General features: G+C 52.8%; 2 protein-coding genes across 16 annotated transcripts; one reads left to right on the plus strand and one right to left on the minus strand.

Moving 5' to 3' along the window:
• Positions 1–225: 225 nt before the first annotated feature.
• CTXND2 (cortexin domain containing 2) lies at positions 226–570 on the minus strand. Its single transcript, XM_087881421.1, has one exon. The coding sequence runs from the start codon at positions 472–474 to the stop codon at positions 301–303; it is 174 nt and encodes a 57-aa protein (XP_087737547.1). The 5' UTR covers positions 475–570; the 3' UTR covers positions 226–300.
• Positions 571–1,929: 1,359 nt separating this feature from the next.
• On the plus strand, positions 1,930–17,999 carry ARNT (aryl hydrocarbon receptor nuclear translocator). Of its 15 annotated transcripts, none has more exons than XM_034425072.2 (23): positions 1,934–2,067; positions 4,767–4,863; positions 5,009–5,053; positions 5,825–5,869; positions 7,616–7,660; positions 9,300–9,513; positions 10,206–10,419; positions 10,526–10,625; positions 11,049–11,114; positions 11,413–11,498; positions 11,663–11,739; positions 11,875–12,009; positions 12,667–12,741; positions 13,302–13,453; positions 13,831–13,935; positions 14,160–14,270; positions 14,368–14,443; positions 14,522–14,645; positions 14,757–14,856; positions 15,055–15,214; positions 15,534–15,693; positions 16,164–16,300; positions 16,802–17,999. In XM_034425072.2, the coding sequence occupies exons 1-23, from the start codon at positions 2,043–2,045 to the stop codon at positions 16,889–16,891; spliced, it is 2,439 nt and encodes an 812-aa protein (XP_034280963.2). In that variant the 5' UTR covers positions 1,934–2,042; the 3' UTR covers positions 16,892–17,999. The 15 variants fall into 15 exon arrangements, with proteins under 15 accessions (XP_034280965.2, XP_034280963.2, XP_034280967.2 ...); XM_034425071.2 differs by having other exon boundaries at positions 1,937–2,067; positions 15,052–15,214; XM_087881404.1 differs by lacking the exon at positions 1,934–2,067 and adding an exon at positions 3,660–3,812 and having other exon boundaries at positions 15,052–15,214.

Raw genomic sequence — 17,999 nt, forward strand, 5'->3', positions numbered from 1 at the left:
AGAATTCCCGGTCAATTTTGGATTACCACAGACAATCCCCACCTAAGTCTTTCAGGCGACCAATTTTCCCCGTTGGAAAGGGAGGTTGTGTGTGAACAACAGTCCCCAATCTTATCAATTTGGCCCTGTGTTTCCTGCAGGTCGCACGGAGCAACGATAAACAGAATAACAAGTTGGAAGGGACCTTGGAGGTCTTCTAGTCCAACCCCAAACCCAAGAGAGATTTGTAAGATTAGGGATCGCAATTTCTTTTCCGTCTTCCTGGACTCTCACCACTCCTTTCCGTGACTGTCAGGCGGTTCAGTCCAAGGGTTCCTCCTGCCAGGTGGAGGTGGGGATGGCCGTGTAAGGATCCACAATCAGCTTGGCGCACCTCACCATCATGGCCAGCAGGAAGAGACCCATCAGGGAGAGGAAGGTGAGGCAGATGCCTTGGTCCACGTCCACAAAGGGCTCCGTCATGGGACTTTCCATAGCCTGGATAGCGCTTGGTCTGCTATTTTCCAAAGCACCGGAAGGCCAGCCAAGGAACAATGGATGGAAACTGATCAAGGAGGGATTCAACCTGGAAATAAGGAGAAATTTTCTGACAATGAGAGCAATCAACCCATGGAACAGAAGTTGCCTTCAGAAGTTGTGGGAGCTTCATCCATGGAAGCTTTCAAGAAGAGGCTGGACTGCCATCGGTCAGAAATGGTGTAGGGTCTCCTGCTTAGGCAGAGTGGGGTTGGACTAGATGACCTACAAGGTCCCTTCCAACTCGGTAAATCTGTTAAATTGCTTGGCACCAACCTGGTCAAAAGATTTCCAGCAGACAGAGGGAAAATCTGAGTCCGAGGCTCAAGATTCAAAGAAACGGGGTCCGTGCTGCGAGAAACAAGGCTGGCCTTGCAAGGAAAGGGATAATTCTTGCTGGAAAGAGCCAGGGATCCACTCCGATCGACAGGGAATCCACACCTGGCACCCCAAGGGCCGTTCCTTGCCCTTCCAAAGAGCCCGGGGGGCTGCTAGTTGGCCTTGGCTCCAGGCCACGCCAGGGAAACTGGTCTGCGCTGCTGAGCTGCTTCGGCTCCTCCGAGCTGCCCCTGGAAATATCATGAATACTTCAGAAGGTGGGGCTGCAATACGGGATCACGTTTCTTGCCGTCCCTGCAGAAGAGAGAGAAGGAGATGAAGATGGTCCCTTTGGGGGAGGGGGGGAAAATCTGTTTTCCTCCCCCAGTGCTGTCCAAGGAGGGCCTAAGCAGGTCTGGTGGGATGAGAAGTTTGGACACTGCTCCTGAGCATGTGCAAAAGGCCTTCTGGCAATGGATTCTCCCCTCCCCATGTTTGGGGGTCCGTCTGGATCTTGTTTGCTGGTGCAACTGGACAGAAAGCAAAGGAGGGAGGGTCATGCCTTCCGACAGAGCCTTTGGCAGCGGTGGCCATAACCTGAGGACTGGACACAGTAAAGGAGGGGAGAGTTTTGGGCTGGACTACAACTCCCATCATTCCCCTACCAGCCCAAAGGATCCCTGTCCTTGGGGGCCTGCAGAGCTGGGCTTTGCCCCCAAACTTTCCCAAATAAGGAAGCACCAAGTGTGTTGGCCCAGGATGATGGGGATTGTTGTCCAAGGGATCCATTAGGAGGGGAACGCATGGTGCACACAAAGCAAGTTGTATTTTACTAGGTCAAGCCAGAGGGTTTAGGCTGGGGTAAATGGGCCCTGTAGTGGTGGGCAGGGGATGATGGGAGCCGAATCCCAGCCCATCCCTTGAATGACAGCGGCGTGACGCGGGACCTTTAAAGTGACGCCACCAGCTGTCTCGTGACGTCACCTTCGCCCCGCCCCCTTCCCGTCGCTCAAGCGTCCCGCGGCATTCCTTTTCACCTACTTCTGGGCCACGCCCCTCGGGCGGTTCGAACCAATAGGAGCTCGCGTTGCTTCCAGCCACCGCCCCCTTGGCCCCGCCCCGGCAGGGCTCGCCCGCTGCCGCCATCTTGGACCTGGCACTAGCGAGGGGCGGCGGAGTCCGGGCGGGGGGCGCCCGCCTGTGTAGCCATGGCAACCGTCGCCGCAGGGCAGGGTGAGTAGGGGGGCTTGGGGGAAAAAGGGGTGGTCTTAGGAGGGGGCTGTGGGGGCTCTTGACCCTCCTTGCCTGCTGCATCCCAGCTGGGACTCCCTTTCCCATCTTCCCCAGCCAGCGTCCCCGTGACTCTTCCACACCCTCCTTCCCATCCTCCCCAGCCATGGGTCCCCACCTGGGGAGACCTCCAGCTCCATCATCCCCTTTCCAGAAGAGCTGGGGTGCCCCAGAGACTCTGGAAGACAACTCCCATAATCCCCAGCCGCCGGGTCAAGGCTGGCTGAGCCCCATGGGCTGTCCGGGCACAGGCAGGACAGCAGGAGCGGTCACCCCCTGCCAAGGGCCAGAATAGCCATGCATGGGGCTAGACTGCCCCCCTGCATTGCTTGTGGGGCGGCCCTTGAAGACAGTCTGGAGCCTCTCCTGCCAAGGGCTCCTTCCAGCCCCTGGGCAGGATCCCAAATCCCATCGCTCCCAGCCAAAGCAGCGGTGGCTTCCTGGTCCTCACCATGGGCAGGACCCTGAGTCCCATCATTCCCAGCCAGAGCAGAGGTGGCTTCCTGGCCCTTTCCCCCGTGGGCAGGATCCCAAATCCCATAACTCCCAACCAGAGCAACAGTGGCTTCCTGGCCCTTTTCCCCCATGGGCAGGATCCCGAATCCCATAGCTCCCAGTCAAAGCAGCGGTGGCTTCTGGATCCTTCTGGAGGGCAGCCGGTCTGGCCGGAAGGGCTGCTGTGCTTGATTAAATCTGTGTTGTCCTTGAAACCCTGATTGCAAAATCTGGGTTTTTTTCTTTCTTTCCCCACTACTTGGAGGAGGTGGGGTCAGTTGCAAAATCCAGAGGGTTTTCTTTCATTCAGGAGACAGCGAGTAAATATCCTTTCAAGAGTTGTAGTTTTCCCATTGTGGGCAATACTTGAGTTTTGTTTTGGCCCAGAATTAGAGAAATGAAAGAGGGAGAGTTGCATCTTTCCTGTACAGGCGGTCCTCGACCTACGACCACAGACAGTTGAGCCCAAACTTCCTGCTGCTAAGTGAGACCTTTGTTAAGAGAGCTTTGCCCCATTTTACAACCTTTCTTGCCGGAGTTGTTAAGTGAATCACTGCAGATGTCAAGTTAGAAACACGGTGCTTAAGTGAATCTGGCTTCCCCGTGGACTTTGCTTGTCAGAAGATTGCAAAAGGGGATCACGTGATCCCGGGATCCTGCAACTGTCCTAAATATGAACCAGTTGTCAAGCGTCTGAATTTTGATCGCATCCTGGAGATGCTGCAACGGTCATAAATGTGAGAAATTAAATTATATATCTGTAAAGGAAGCCCAACTTTCTACTTCTCTAACCGGCCCCTTTGTCGACCTCAGAAACTCTTGCCAGGAACTCGCAGGGAAGCATAATTCATTGGTAAAACGCCCTCAGCGTGCTCAGCAAAACTTTTATCAAACTTTTCAATAATTCTTCGTTCTCTTAGTTACTGGAACTCGGAGGTGGCTTTCGAGATAGGATCAACTTTGCCCTCGTTTTTCGTGATTCAAACTTCCTAGAGAGGAGCCCTGTGAGATAACGACACCCCCAGCCGCCTTGGTATAGAGAATTATTTTGGAAATTCTTAGGAGGAATATGTCAGCGTTTGGCTGGCCTCTGGTGTTTTGTTTCTGATGTTTGAGAAAACAGACCCTTTTGCAGATATACTCATCCTGGAAAGGAGCTTCAGATCTTTTCGGCCGCAGATTTAAAGTCCCAGGTTTGACTGAGCATTTGTAGGTTTTTTGTTTTTTTTTAAAAAAGTCTTTTTGCCCTCAGTGTAGATTTTGCCCTCGAGGGCAAAAAGAGCTGGAGAGGTTGCAGCCACAAGGAATGAGAACTAAGAACTACCGTGTTTTATGTTGAAAGGGTGGTTGTATCTGGGGCTTCTTCTTATTGCAAAATTGCTACTCTAAATGCTTCTGTTTTCATATTGAAATTCACTTTGGAAGCCAGGGGAGTCTGCCTGTAAATATTTATCGTGAAGTGTAGCAAAAATAGATCTTTTCTTCTCCCTCTTTGGCATTGTCTGTGCAGTCGAGGTATTTTCTCTGAAAAGTCCAAATCTTGCTTTTTTTTTTTCTGCCAGGAAATCAATGAAGTTAAAATCCTTCTCTGGGAAGAAATTGGGTTGTTGTTTTTTTCTGTTTACAGACATTCTAGGAAAATTTGGTGTGGGATCTCTTGTGTTCTTCTGATGCCAGATAGTTTTTCCATCTTTTTAGCTGCTTAAAAAAAAGGGGGTGGGGGGTGGGGGGAGCAGTTTCTAAGAGGGTTTTAGGTGGTTCCCCTAATTTGTTTCTTTGCTTTTGCAATTTTTGCTATTTCATTAAGTTGGGCCTTCTTTTGCATGGGGGATCTTTGGGGGGCATTTTCTGGCCAGCAAAGCCGTCTCCAACGTCCTCCGTTCGAATTGTGTTTTCCTGCTGCAAAGTTCTTTCATCTGTGCGTCATAATTCAGTGCAGAGTTTGCAGTGTTTTGTCTTTTTTCCATGTGGCATCAATTTTATTCCTCAGATTCAAGTGGAGTGGAGCAAGCCGTTAGTTTTATCGAAACCTCAGGGTCTTTGCGTCTTTTCTTCATTTCCATGAAGAGAATGGGTGGGATTCTTTCTGTACTCGAATGGTTGACAAAAAAGTTGTTTCCCACCGTCCCGTTTCTCCGTTGTTCCAGAAATGGCATCGGACGTTCCTCCCTTGGGAGCAGCTTCGGGCACGTCGGGATCAGCCGCAGGAAGCCTCAGCCAGAGAAACAGCAAGCGGAGGACGGGGTACGTTAGGAAGGGTTAGGGTCCCTGGGGTTCTGGCCCCATAACAGGGGCAAAAGAAGAGGAGGGCCTTCTCTTCACTCAAGGCTGGGCCTGCCCTGAGAGGACTTCGCCCGCCACCCATAATTTTGTTGCTGTTGCATTTTAGGCTCGAGTTTGACGAAGATGGCGAAGGGAACAGCAAATTTCTCAGGTGAGCTTTGCTTCCATTGGCAAGGAAGTTGGGATCGACACAGGCGGAACCGAAGAACAGAATTGGAAGGGAGCTTGAAGGTCTTCTAGTCCAACCCCCTGCTCAAGCAGGAGACCCTATGCCAGAGGTGGGGAACCATGGCTCTTTCATGACTTGTGGATTTCAACTCCCAGGATTCCTGAGCCAGCATAAAAGGGCCATGATTCCCCACCCATGCCCTGTACCAGGGGCCTCCAACCTTGGCAACTTTTAAGACTTGTGGACTTCGACTCCCAGAATTCCTCAGCCAGCTTTGCTGCTTTCCTGGCTGAGGAATTCTGGGAATTGGAGTCCACAAGTCTTAAAATTGCCAAGGTTGGAGGCCCCTGCCCTAGATCGTTACAAACAAATGGTGGTGCAGTCTCCTCTTGGAAAACCTCGAGTGTTGGCGCACCCACAACTTCTGGAGGCAAGCTCTTCCACTGATTAATTGTCAGGAAATTCCTCCTTACAGAATAATGAGTTGGAAGGGACCTTGGAGGTCCTCTAGTCCACCAACAGGAAACTCTGTACCATTCCAGGCAAATGGCTGTCCAGTCTCTTCTTAAAAGCCTCCAGTGACACTCTTGGTAAAACAAGCGCAGGAGAGAAACGACCGGCTCTTAAGGGCAGCTCGATTCAGAGAGAAGTGAAGGCTTCAAAAAACCTTATGCCAGGAAGCTGGGATTTCTTTAATCTGTAAAAATGCACCCCGCTGGCCCTTTCATGGCATCCTTCTCCTTCTTCTTCTAGATGTGAGGATGACCAACTCTCCACGGACAAAGAGCGGTTTGCTAGGTAAGAATTTTCGCACTGCGAGGAGAAGGGGCATCCCTTGAGCCTCTTCTGCGAAAAAGCAAGATGGCCTTTTCCGTGTTTGAATGTAAGCAGGACTCCTTCCCCGATTCTTTGCAAAATATCAGCTTATTGGAGTCCAATCTGGCCTTGAAATTAAGCCGGGTTAATTAAAACAATGCAGGAGCCTTTGATATTTCGCTACCGTTTAATATTACGCATCAAAGCTCCTGGCTTTTCCAATTGCGAAGCGGTTGGCTGGAGAAAGAGAGCGACCGCTGGTATCCAGGTGTGTTTTTATCGTTTATGATTTGCTAGCACCTTGAATGTAGTTCATTGCAAACTTCTTCTTTTTTTTTTTTTCCTCTTTATTTGTCAGTTTCAGGAAATCGCTTGGGATTTTGCTTTTATTTTTTTCCTGATTTCTGCATAGTTGCAGCTGGGCTTGCAAATCAGCCACCAAGCATTCTGAACCTTAGTGATGTTTTTAGTTGTCTTCTGTCCTTTGTTTTGCTACCCGTTAAGACGCCCGTTGAAACGTTCAGCAAATAATAAAAACAAAATCTAAATCTCGAGGATGTCCAGCAACTGCAACAAGGCAACAGCCGGGCCCTTGACGTGAAAATGGAATTGTGGCCGTAGCCCCTGGAGCGTTGTTTTTCAAGCGTGGCAGCTTTTAAGAGAGGTGGCCTTCAACTCGTGGCTGACTGGGGAATTCTGGGAGTTGAAGTCCGTTCCTCTTAGAGCTGCTGAGGTTGAGAAAACGCTGCATTAGAGCAGTGATGAAATCTGAACCGGTTTACTACCGGTTCGCTGGCTGCGCATGCACGCTGCGTGCCAAACGCACACAGCGCATGACTGCGCCCCACGCACCAAATGCGATGTGTGCGCACACGCAGTGCACACCAGAAGGAAGCATGTGGTAAGTAGAACAGTGCTTTTACGACCGAATAGGTTGTAAAAAAATGCTTTTAAAAGTAAAAAAAAAAAGCTCTGAAGATCGTGCGCCACAGCTGTGATTGTCAGAGCCTTTTTTTTACTTTATTAAAGCATTTTTACTACCGGTTCCAGAGAACCGGTAGTAAAAAAATGCTAAAAAAGTAAAAAAAAAAAAAATTCCGGTGATCGCCCGTCGCTCACCTGATTGTTGGAACTTTTTTTTTACATTTTTTACTACCGGTTCAGGTGAACCGGACCGAACCGGGAGCATTTCATCCCTGCCTTAGAGGCATAAAATAACTCTGCTGAGCCTGGCACTCAAACATCTGGGTCTTATTCAACAGTCTTCTTTTCTGTTTTACACTGGAAGAATTCTGGTTTTCTCTTGTATTTTTCTGAATGGAAGGGGGGCTTTCAGCCTTTTGGGGCAGGGGGCAGAGTTTGTCCCCCTGGTTCAGAGCTGTCCTCCTGAAATAAGTTTTTCTGTGGCTGAAAAGCAGCTTCCTTTGCACAACCTGGCTCCCTCCGTGCTCCATCCATCCATCCATCCATCTGCCCCTCCCCTCCCTCTTTCTCTCGTTTCTTCCCCCCCCACCACCTCTTTTCTGCGCTGTGAGGCTTGGCAGCCCTTGTACGGAGGGTCTCTTCTCGGGCTGTCGGGTCACGCCAACCCCTTCCTCTTCCGTTGGGCTTCTTCCAGTGAGAATCAGGACTGGGTTCCCCCCCCTCTCTTTCTCAGCCTCAGAGGCCAAACCCCCCCATCCACCACCCCTCTGAAGTTTTAGCTTAGCTCACCCATTTTATTTCTAGGTCTGATGACGAGCAGAGCTCAGCGGATAAGGAAAGATTGGCCAGGTAGGAAGACAGAGGTTTGGATTCTTCGCGCATGACAAACCACAGTTCGTTCACTTCCCCTTCACCCCCCCTTCTTCTGCTTCCCACCCATCACCCTTATAGTCCCCCCCCCCCCAGTCGCCTTCCCCGTTTTCTTCCTTAATCAAGGGCTGGAAAGTGGACAGAGAGTTTGGGGAATAATCAGCCGCTCGGTTGGATACGAGAAGCCGTGAAAAGCCGGCCAGGAAGGGTAGCAGGCAGGACCGCAGCGGTAGCAGAAACTGTTGGGGGTCTCCTGGGCTCATGAAAGCCTCCGTGTCTCCCTTGGAGGGTTAAGCGGGCCAGAGAAGTGGGGGCTGCCTGGGTCAGTGACGCCGCCGTAATTCCTGCAGAATTCCTTTTCAAATGCTGGCCATTCTCAACTTGCGACTACAGTTGAACCCAGCATTTCTGTTGCTAGGCAAAGTAGTTTTGCTCCATTTTGCAACTGTCCTTGTCACTGTCATTAAGTGAGTCGCTGCAGGGGTTCAGTTAGTCACATGGTTGTTAAGTGAATCTGGCTTTCCCAATGACTTGGCTGGTCAGAAGGCTGCAAAAGGGGAATTGGGTGACCCTGGGGGACGCTGCGACCGTCATAAATGCGAGTCAGTTGCCAAGATTGGAGAGAACCTGCCGTAAAGCACCCCAGGACTCCCATTTGCCCCTTCTGCCTCCTCTTCGTCATTGCCCCCTTAGTCCAGACACCCCCCTGCCCCCCATCGCTGGCCCAGGAAAGCGGAGATTTCCTCCTTCCAGAGCAATCTAAAATGTGCTTTTTTCTATTAAAAAACACAACAACCCATACAGCCTTTTCTTTCTTCACTGCCTCATCCACCCAGATCCATCTTCCATTCCATGCTTCCAGGTCCTGGTTTTCTTATTGACTAATTTCTCCCCCCCCCCCCCGCCTTGTTGGAAAGCTTGTACAACCTTTTGAGGGGAGGGTGTGTGACAATTCTGCAGCAACCAGAGCTTCTGCAAAACTTCGCCGCTGCAAACGAGGTTTTTGCTCCTGGAGGGATGCAGAACCTTTTCTTCTGTCGAAGTGTGTCTCTACTAGGCCAAGATACTAAACCTGGTTTGGGGGGTGGGGGCGGGGGTTTCTTTCCCCCTCCCCTCCCAAGTCGTGATGGTCCTTTCAACACCAAGGCAGTGTGTATGTTCTCTTCCTGCTCCATCGTATTGGCCAGAAAGGAAGGAGGCCTGAATAGGCTACGATCTGCAGGTGAAGGTAGAAAGAAAAGCAGGCACGCAGGGAGTGTTGAGCGATAGACTGCCTCTGTTCATGGAGGCTCCATTCACAGACCCTGTTGGACCTCCAAGCCCTTTCTCTGAGCTTCCCATAGGCGGATGCCTCTCCGTGTTTTATTTCAAGCAGAAGGTTGCAACTCTCCTGGAAATCTTTTCTGCTTTTCTCTGTCTGCATGCCCGGCACGCATCCTCTTTCCAAGCCTTAACACCTTGTGGTCCTCTTTCTGTTCTCCTTTCTCTGCTCCCCACCTGTCAATTCTCTCCCTCTCCCTCTTTTTTTTTTTTTTTTTTTTTGCAAGCCCGTAAAAAAACTTCCTTTTTTTTCCTTTGCAACTGGCCTCCCTTTCTCTCCGCCTCTCTCCATCCACAGGGAGAACCACAGCGAGATTGAACGCCGGCGCCGGAACAAGATGACGGCTTACATCACCGAGCTCTCCGACATGGTGCCCACCTGCAGCGCCCTGGCCCGCAAGCCGGACAAACTGACCATCCTGCGCATGGCCGTCTCCCATATGAAGTCGCTGCGGGGCACCGGGAACACCTCCACGGATGGCAGCTACAAGCCATCTTTCCTCACCGACCAGGTCTCTCTCCTCGGCGTTTCTGGGGAGGGGGAGGAGGGAGGGGGCTGGATGGTTGTGTGTTTGTAATCTCCGATGTCAGCAGCAGTGGGTGGGGGGAGAAGAAAAAACTCTAGCAATGGCACTTCAACTTATATAACGCTTCCCGGTGCTTTCCAGCCCTCGCTAAGCAGTTTGCTGAGTCAGCCTCTTGCCCCAACAATCTGGGTCCTCATTTGACTGATCTTGGAAGGACAGCAGGCTAAGTCAACCTTGAGCCAGTCATGACTGAACTGCTGACAGTGGGCAGAATTAGCCTGCAATACTGCATTCTAACCACTGCGCCACCACAGCTGAATTTGAATTTCAATTCATTGGTGGAACAGCTTCCCTCCAAAAGTTGTGAGCGCTCCAAAACTGGAGGTTTTTAAGAAGGGATTGAACAGCCATTTGTCCAGAATCGTATAGGGTCTCCTGCTTGAGCATGGGGCTGGACTAATAGACCTCCAAAGTCCCTTCCAACTCTATTATTTTGTTATTCTGCTCCCCTTTGCAGAGCTCCATAGTTCTGCGTTGAACCCGTGGCTCGTGTCCATGGTGCAGCCAGCGGGCAGGAGAGTTGGCAGCCTTGCATGCCCACATTAGAGGGGGCTCCTTGGCCCTTTGACGCCACAGCCTCCGCCCTGCTCTCCGTTTCAGTTTCTCTCTTTCCACAGGAGCTGAAACACCTGATCCTGGAGGCAGCCGACGGCTTCCTCTTCATCGTCTCCTGCGAGACGGGCCGGGTGGTTTACGTCTCCGACTCGGTGACGCCCGTCCTGAACCAGCCCCAGTCGGAGTGGTTTGGCAGCACCCTCTATGACCAGGTGCACCCCGATGACGTGGAGAAGCTGCGGGAACAGCTGTCCACCTCAGAGAACGCACTGAGCGGTAGGTTTTCCCCGGCTGAGACGCGGGAGAGCCGACGGCCAGTTCTCCTTCTCGGCTGCTGGAAGCAGCCCGGTCCTCATTTTGTGTCTTGGCTTGGCTTCCGCAGGCCGCATCCTGGATCTGAAGACGGGGACGGTCAAAAAGGAGGGTCAGCAGTCCATGAGGATGTGCATGGGGTCCCGAAGGTCCTTCATCTGTCGGATGAGGTGCGTTGGAAGCCGGCTGTTGTGCTGAAGGGGGCAGCGTGCTTCATTTAAGCCAGGGGTGTCCAACCAACTTTTAAGACGGGTGGACTTCAACTCCCAGAATTCCCCACCAGCAGCCCATCCTAAGATGGGCCACGGTTGGACACCCCTGGATTAAGCATGGTTTCTTTTAACCACCATTCAACAGGACAAGACTGTGCTGCTTTGCGGCCAGGGACTGGCAGTTTGGTCAGCAGAGGAAAGGGCTCGTGTCACACTGGCCAGGATGCCTTTTTGGGGGGTGGGGATGGGCTCGGTGAGTCCCTGCCAGTTTAGCCAATCCGTGCATGGGAGGCCTCTGCAGGCAACATATCTCAGGAGAGGCTGTCCTGGCAGAAAGCTGAAATTCGGAATATATATTTTTTTTAATCCCTCGTTCTGCAGATGTGGGAACGCAACCGTCGATCCCATCTCCATGAACCGGCTCAGCTACATGAGGAATCGGTGCAGGTAAATGGTGGGGAGGGAAGAAAATTACGGAGGATGAAAATGTCTGTTGATCGTCTTTTTGGGGGGGTATGCAGAGGCATTGGGGGGGGAAGAGCAGAGGGTCCCCCTTTTTTTTTCTTTGAAAGGGATTGCAAAGGAAGAGGGAGGGGCTTCGGTGCTATTTGGGGGTTCATTTGGAAAGCGACAGACTGGCAGCTTTCTGATTTCAAAAGAAGTACGGGTGTGTTTGGTTTGGGGTTTTGGTCACTTTTCCCGCTGGAAGGTTTATAAAACCTTGTCAAATCTCTTCTCCTTCCAGGAACGGGCTGGGTGCCATCAAAGAGGGGGAACCCCATTTTGTGGTCGTCCACTGCACGGGTTACATCAAAGCTTGGCCACCGGCAGGTAACTCGCCTGGGCCTCCCCCCACACCTTGACAGTTGTGCCACGCTCCCGTTGCCTGGCTCCCCCCTCCCCTTTCTGACATTTTGCAATTATTTAAAAAAAAAAACCTACCTCTGGAAGCCAGTTGGCTTGAATCGGTTCTGAATTTAAATCCTCTTTCCCAGGAGTTTCCCTGCCCGACGACGATCCAGATTCTGGACAGGGCAGTAAATTCTGCCTGGTGGCCATCGGCAGGTTGCAGGTAGGCTGGAGAGGTGCACAGCTGTGTGGGGCTTGTTTCCCCCCCAAACTCTCCCCAAGCTCCTTAGGAATAATCAGTCGCCCGGAGGCTAAGACACCCCCTGAATTCACTGGGGTTTTCTCCCCTCCTTCCTAGGTCACCAGCTCCCCCAGCTGCGCAGACATGAACACCGTATGTCAGCCCACCGAGTTCATCTCCCGCCACAACACCGACGGGCTGTTCACCTTCGTGGACCACCGCTGCATAGCCACGGTGGGCTACAAGCCCCAGGTAGGGTCCTGATGCTGGAGAAGGGCTTTTCCACAAAGTTGGGGGCTTCTGACTTAGACCGGAATTGAGGGACCCCAGGTTTGCAAGGAAGGGGCGTCAGAGGGTGGTGGAAGCAGCCACGGAAATGCCTGAGAGGGGGTGGGGGCCGACGGGGAGATCAAATTTAATTTCATCTAAGGAGCACTGGAAGATCAATTATGTACCTTTTAAGAAGAGGCTTTCTTTGGGGGGGGGGGGTGACAGACCCATAAGTGTTTCGTTGTCTTGCTTAGTGCGTTTGGTCACTGCTGGATCCAGAATACTCTTTAAAAAAACTTTAAAAAAAAATAGGGCACTTTAAAATGGGTGGGTTTCAGCCTCCAGAATTCCCCAGCCAGTATGGTGGGATGGGGAGGGGAGATGCGTGCGTGCTTCTATTTGGCATCTCCCTGAACAAAAGATGCCTTATTAAGAGGAGGGGGCCAAAGGCTACGAATACCCCCAAGGCACAAAGGGGCTTCTGAAAATCTGGGTTTCTCTCTTTGGAGAAGCGGCATTTCTCTGGCCAAAGCAAGAGAAAATACTGCCATGTGTGGCTAGGCAGAGCTTCCCCCTCCATGACCCCAAAGGATGGAGGGAGGGGCCTGGTTTATAAACGGTGCCTCTCCTCTGTGCTAGGAGCTCCTGGGGAAGGACATTGTCGAATTCTGCCATCCCGAAGACCAGCAGCTGTTAAGGGACAGCTTCCAGCAGGTAACCCCACCGCAGGGCAGCTTGATGTCGGCCATCAGCAGAGTTGGGATTGCCTAATGGGTGTCCAGGTTTAGAGCAGAGGGCTTGGAGAGAGCGAGAGAGAGAAGGGGGCTTGCAAAGGGTCCATAACACGGCATTCCACCCCATAACCATCATCACCCACTCCGGCCTTCCAGGCGCCTGTTGAAAGGTGGGCCCAGGAGCCACCAAATCTCCAAACTGTTGCCAACTTGCCAAGTCTCCAAACGTGGCCACTTTTAAGACTTGTGGACTTCCACTCCCAGAATTCCCGGCTGAGGAATTCTGGGAGTTGAAGTCCACAAATCTTAAAGTAGACCAAGTTTGGAGACCCCCACTTCAGGAGATGGAGCGCTCTGCCTTGTGAGTCCAAGAGACTCAATTGTCTCTTGGGGCCCCTCGTTTTAGAGCGAGATGGCAGGACATATCTTCCCTCCCCCCCCCACATTGGCCCTTCCGAAGGCCGGGGGGGGGACCCCTCAGGGCTTTGTGAGTCAGCCCCAGACCCTCGGCATCTGATGGGGTCCCATCCCTTCTTCCAGGTGGTGAAGTTAAAGGGCCAGGTGCTGTCCGTCATGTTCCGTTTCCGATCCAAGAACCGCGAATGGCTCTGGATCCGGACTAGCTCCTTCACTTTCCAGAACCCCTACTCGGACGAGATCGAGTACATCATCTGCACCAACATCAATGTGAAGTACGTACTCAGGATGCCTCCCCCGCCCCCTGCGCCCACCTTCCCCTCGAGGAGGAGGGCTTTGTGATCGTCTGCTTCCCCCACCCCCCAACTCCAGGAAAATCACCCAACAGCTGCCATCCGATCCAAAACAGGGGGAAGAACTTTAGTTCTGCAGAGACTTAGCCTTGCTTCTTTGCAATTGTCGGGCCTGCTGTGATGTCAGGGCGAGTGGGCGGGACTTTCTCATGGGGAGGGGGAGGGTCAGCCAGCAGGAGGGGTCCCTCGGCCTCCTGCCACCATTTCACGGCTTGAGTGATGCCTAGAGAGAGCAATGTGGGTTAATTGTTGCGGCCTCCAGAAAACCAACCATCTCCATCCCCATCTCCATTGTTTAGCTTCAGGGATGGGGCGGGGAAAACAGCCGCACCCGAACCAAGAGAGGCTGGGAGAGTCTGTAGACCAACCGACGGGGGCCAAGTTGCCTCAGGAGCTCCCCAAGGGTGAGGGTCTTCCTGGAAAGGCAGAAGAAGCATCTCGGAGGGCACAGAGGGGCTCTTTGGGAATTGCTTGACGTTGATGACTTCCTTGGGTTTCCTTCCAAGGGTTTTAACTCCTGGGTGCAAAAGCTCCATTCCCCCTCCACCTTCCTTGGGGTGGTCTCTGTCTCCGAAGGGGCTGCCTGCCTGTCCACCTGCCTCATGGTTTTCCTTCCCCTTCCCTGCAGGAATGTCAGCCAGGACACCCGCCCTGCCAGCTCGAACGCGATGCAGAGGCCCCAGCTAGGCCCCAATGTCAGCCTGCCTTTGGAGATGGGCTCGGGGCACCTGGCCGCCAGGTAAGAGCCTGTTTGGAGGGCTCGGAGGTCCCTGGGCTCGCTTCTCTCTGCACCCACCGCCCTGGGCTGTTCCCTAATCTGAGTCTCTGCCTTTTAGGACACAGCCAGCACAGCCGGCGGAGCTAGATGTGGTTCCTGGGAGAGAAAGCTTAGCCAGCTACGAGCATCCGCAGGTAAGGGGGCCGAGGGGGCCAGGCGCTGCTGTGGGCAGGAAGCACAGACGGTGGGTAAATATTTCTCTTTCTCTCCAGGCTGCCCTTCAGGCCGTGAGTGCCTCTGGCCCCGAGCACAGCAAGCCTCTGGAGAAGCCCGAGGTCCTCTTTGGCCAGGAGCGAGACCCTCGCTTCGGCGAGATCTACAGCGGCATCAGTCCAGGTGGGGGGGGAGGGGAAAGGCCTCTTTCCCGCCGTCTCCCTTCCGTGGGATGGTTTCCAAACTATGCCTGTATCAAACATCCCCTTTGGGGTCTCCCTCTCTCTCTTGCAGACCAGACGAAGCCCATTTCGGCCAACTCGGTGCCCACCAGCCAGCCCCTCTTCGCCCCAGGAAACAGTTTCGGGGCTTCCCGCCCAGCTGAGAGCTTCCGGTAAGGCTTGGAGACCTCCTCCTTTCTTCCACCACGGCTCTGCCCTTTACGACGAAGCAGCCGTTCTGGCAGAGCTGCACCCTTTGTTCCCCAAGAGGATGAGAATTTGGGGGGTAGGTGAGGAAGGGGCGTCTCCTTAGCATTCGGATCTCCCAAGCAGGGTCTTCCTTCCGCTCTGCTTTTCCCTCCCGATAGCAGCAGCAGCAGCCTGGCACCCCCAGTGAACGTCCTGCAGCCTGGCCGGGCGCACTCGACCTCAGCCGGACCCATCCTGGCCCATCTCTCTCGCCATGCCAGCCCCAGTCAGGTCTCTGGAAGCGCCTGGCCTTCAGGATCACGTCCGCCTTTCACGGCCCAAGTAATTTTCTCTTCCTTCGGCTGTTCTTTCTTCCTCTGTATCCCCGCGCCCCAAAAAGTGTGCCCTGAGGTCAAGGGTGAGAACGCCAAGACCTGCCTCTTCCGCTGCTTTCCTGCTGACCGGTGGCCTCTCTTGTTGGGGGCGAGTCCTAAAACTTCCCTGAGGGCTTTCTCCGGAGCGTGGGGTCCCTCCCAGCGTTGCCCCCTTCCCTTTCCGGGGCTTTGATTTGGGCGCTTCTTCACCTTCCTTCGGCCTGAGCTGCTCTCAGAAAAACCAAACGGCAATTCATCGCTTCCTTTCTGCTCTTTGCCTTCTCCAGCCAGTAGCTTCCCAGTCAGTGAAGACTCGCCCCCCCTCTTTTGCCATGGGCAGCTTCCAGGCCACGCCGTCCTCCTTCGGCCCCATGCCGAATCCCGGTTCCGCAGCCTCACCAGCCGGAGCTCCCTATCCAAACCTTGCCGGTCGGAATGCCCCTTTCGGTAAGTCCCTGGGCTGCCCTTGGAGCCCCCAGCAGGCTTTGGCCTCCTTGTAGCTGTGATGCCTTCGCGGTCAAATCGTTAAATGAGCTGCTTTGGGGAACTGGGAAAGGACCCCAGAGGCCATTTAGCTGTGCCTTTCTGACCCAGAGCCAGTTGTTGAAAAGGGCATCAAAAAGCCTTTGTCTCTTGCGGGTTCTCCTTCCTGCCTGTCAGCCTTTCCAGATACACCAGGCAGGAAACTGACCAGATGAGCTAATGCTCCTTTATAGGGCCGCATGAACAGAAGCGTTCAAGTTGGAAAGTCCAAGTTTCCCACCGTCTCTTTCTAGGGAGGATCCCTCCTGAGCCTCTTTCCCGCCCATTGTGTAGTGGTGGGCTCAGCTGTCTCTTCTCTAAATGTTCCCCAGGTGGCATTTCCTTGCTCTGTCTCCCAAGGCCTGTCTTTCTCACTGACTGCTATCCTTCCTCAGCTGCTGGAGAGAACGGGCAGAATCCCGCCCCGTTCCAGGCACGGACGGCAGAAGGAGTCGGCGTTTGGCCACAATGGCAGAGCTCAGGCGAGTCCCATGTCCAGCAGCAGCAGTCTGCCCAGCCAGAAGTCTTCCCGGTGAGTTAGCTGACCAGTGGAAGGATTGTACAAGAAGTCCTCAACTTACAACCCTCTGTTTAGCAACGGCTCGAAAACAAGATGGCCCCAGAAGAAGTTACAATGGTCACACCACAACCACCACAATTCTAGCACTATGACAACCAGTTCACCTTTATGAAGGTTGCAGGGTCTTGCCGTCATGTGATCACAATTTGAGACCACCTAGCCTGGTTTGCTTAACAATCGGAGTTTAAAAATGGTTGTAAAATTGGGTCTGATGACTTGTTTAAAGACCGCTTCACTCAGCGACCAAAATTCTAGTTCCAGTTGTGGTCGTAAATCGAGGAATGAGAGCAGATTAGAAAAACGCAGATCCTTTTTACAGCTCGCCCCGCCTCGTGCGTTGGTGGTCCCATCTCTTGTACCCTTCACAAGTTACCCCAATTTAATCGCAGGTCTTATTTTATTCCGGATTATGCTTATGGCTCTTTTTATTTTTATTTTTTTTTGACTTTCCAGGATATGCTGTCTATGCTGGGGGAACAAGGAACCAACTACAGCAGTGAAGAATTTCCTGAACTGAACATGTTTCCGCCCTTTTCGGAGTAAGCGAGGGAGATGACCTGCCCCTGATGGGACATTATTCTGTGTAGCAGCGTGGAGACGGGTCTCTTCTTCACTCCCCCTGACCCTTTGCAAAGAGCCCCCAAGTCTTCCTGTGGGGGTGGGGGAAGAGAAGCCTCAGGGGGGAGTCGCAAACACAGGCAGGCTGAGGCTGTTATCGCACCACCAAATTTCTGGGACTGCCCAGGAAGACCCTCCCTCTCTGCCAGCCCATGACGGACATTAGTTGGATTTTGGAGACCCTCCGAGACGTATTCGGGTAACCTTGGAAGGAACCGATGGGATCTATTTTTTCCCCCTTCGACATCCAACACGGGAAAAGATGCTTGGGAAGGCAAATGGTCAGCAAGGGTGGTTTTTTTTTCCTCCAGTCTTGTTTTTGTTTTTAATTCTACGATGTAATCTTTTATACCTACCTTGTATTCTCATTTATATACATTGCGGGAGCTGAATTTTGTTGAGAGGCTCCTGCTTCGTAGGCGGTTTTGTGACTTGTGAACCGGGGAGAACTCCCCACCCTGTGTTTCTTCCCTGGCACGTTCGCACACACGTGTCTCTCTTATCTCTCTCACAAGCAGTATTAATGAAATGCGGGTGGGGGTGGCTGACATGCCCCCCCCCTCCTCATCCGTTCTCTTTGTTGGTTAGCTTGTCTTGCCACACCTCTTTCAGGACATGTTGTGCTCTGTGCTTGGAGACTGTGCTGGCACAATCTTCATCGTGAAAATCCCCTTTTGGGGGTTTGCGATTGACAATCATGGTGGACTGCCAGGAGAAAAACGGTCCCTGTTTTAAAATAATGTTTAGAGCCCTGATTCGGGGAGGGGCTGTCCCATTCTCGGAAAGTAGGGAAAGGATGCTGATTTAATCCTGGAGATGATCAAGGAAGCTGGTTGGCACCTTTTCAGAGCTGGTGCCATTGGGACTCGGTTGGTTGGTGGTTCTCCGACCTGGGTGATAAGCATGGGTCGGGGTGCTTTCCGGCGCCCCCTCCCCTCCCTTCCCAATCTGTGTGTGAAGCCCCTTTTCCTCTTTTCTTGTATGTACTTTCCCACGGGAACACCTAAAAGCCATAAAAATTGCACAAAGAGTA

The sequence above is a fragment of the Pantherophis guttatus genome, chromosome 18 (genome assembly GCF_059756535.1).
Source record: "Pantherophis guttatus breed Tessera chromosome 18, ASM5975653v1, whole genome shotgun sequence".
NCBI lineage: Eukaryota > Metazoa > Chordata > Lepidosauria > Squamata > Colubridae > Pantherophis > Pantherophis guttatus.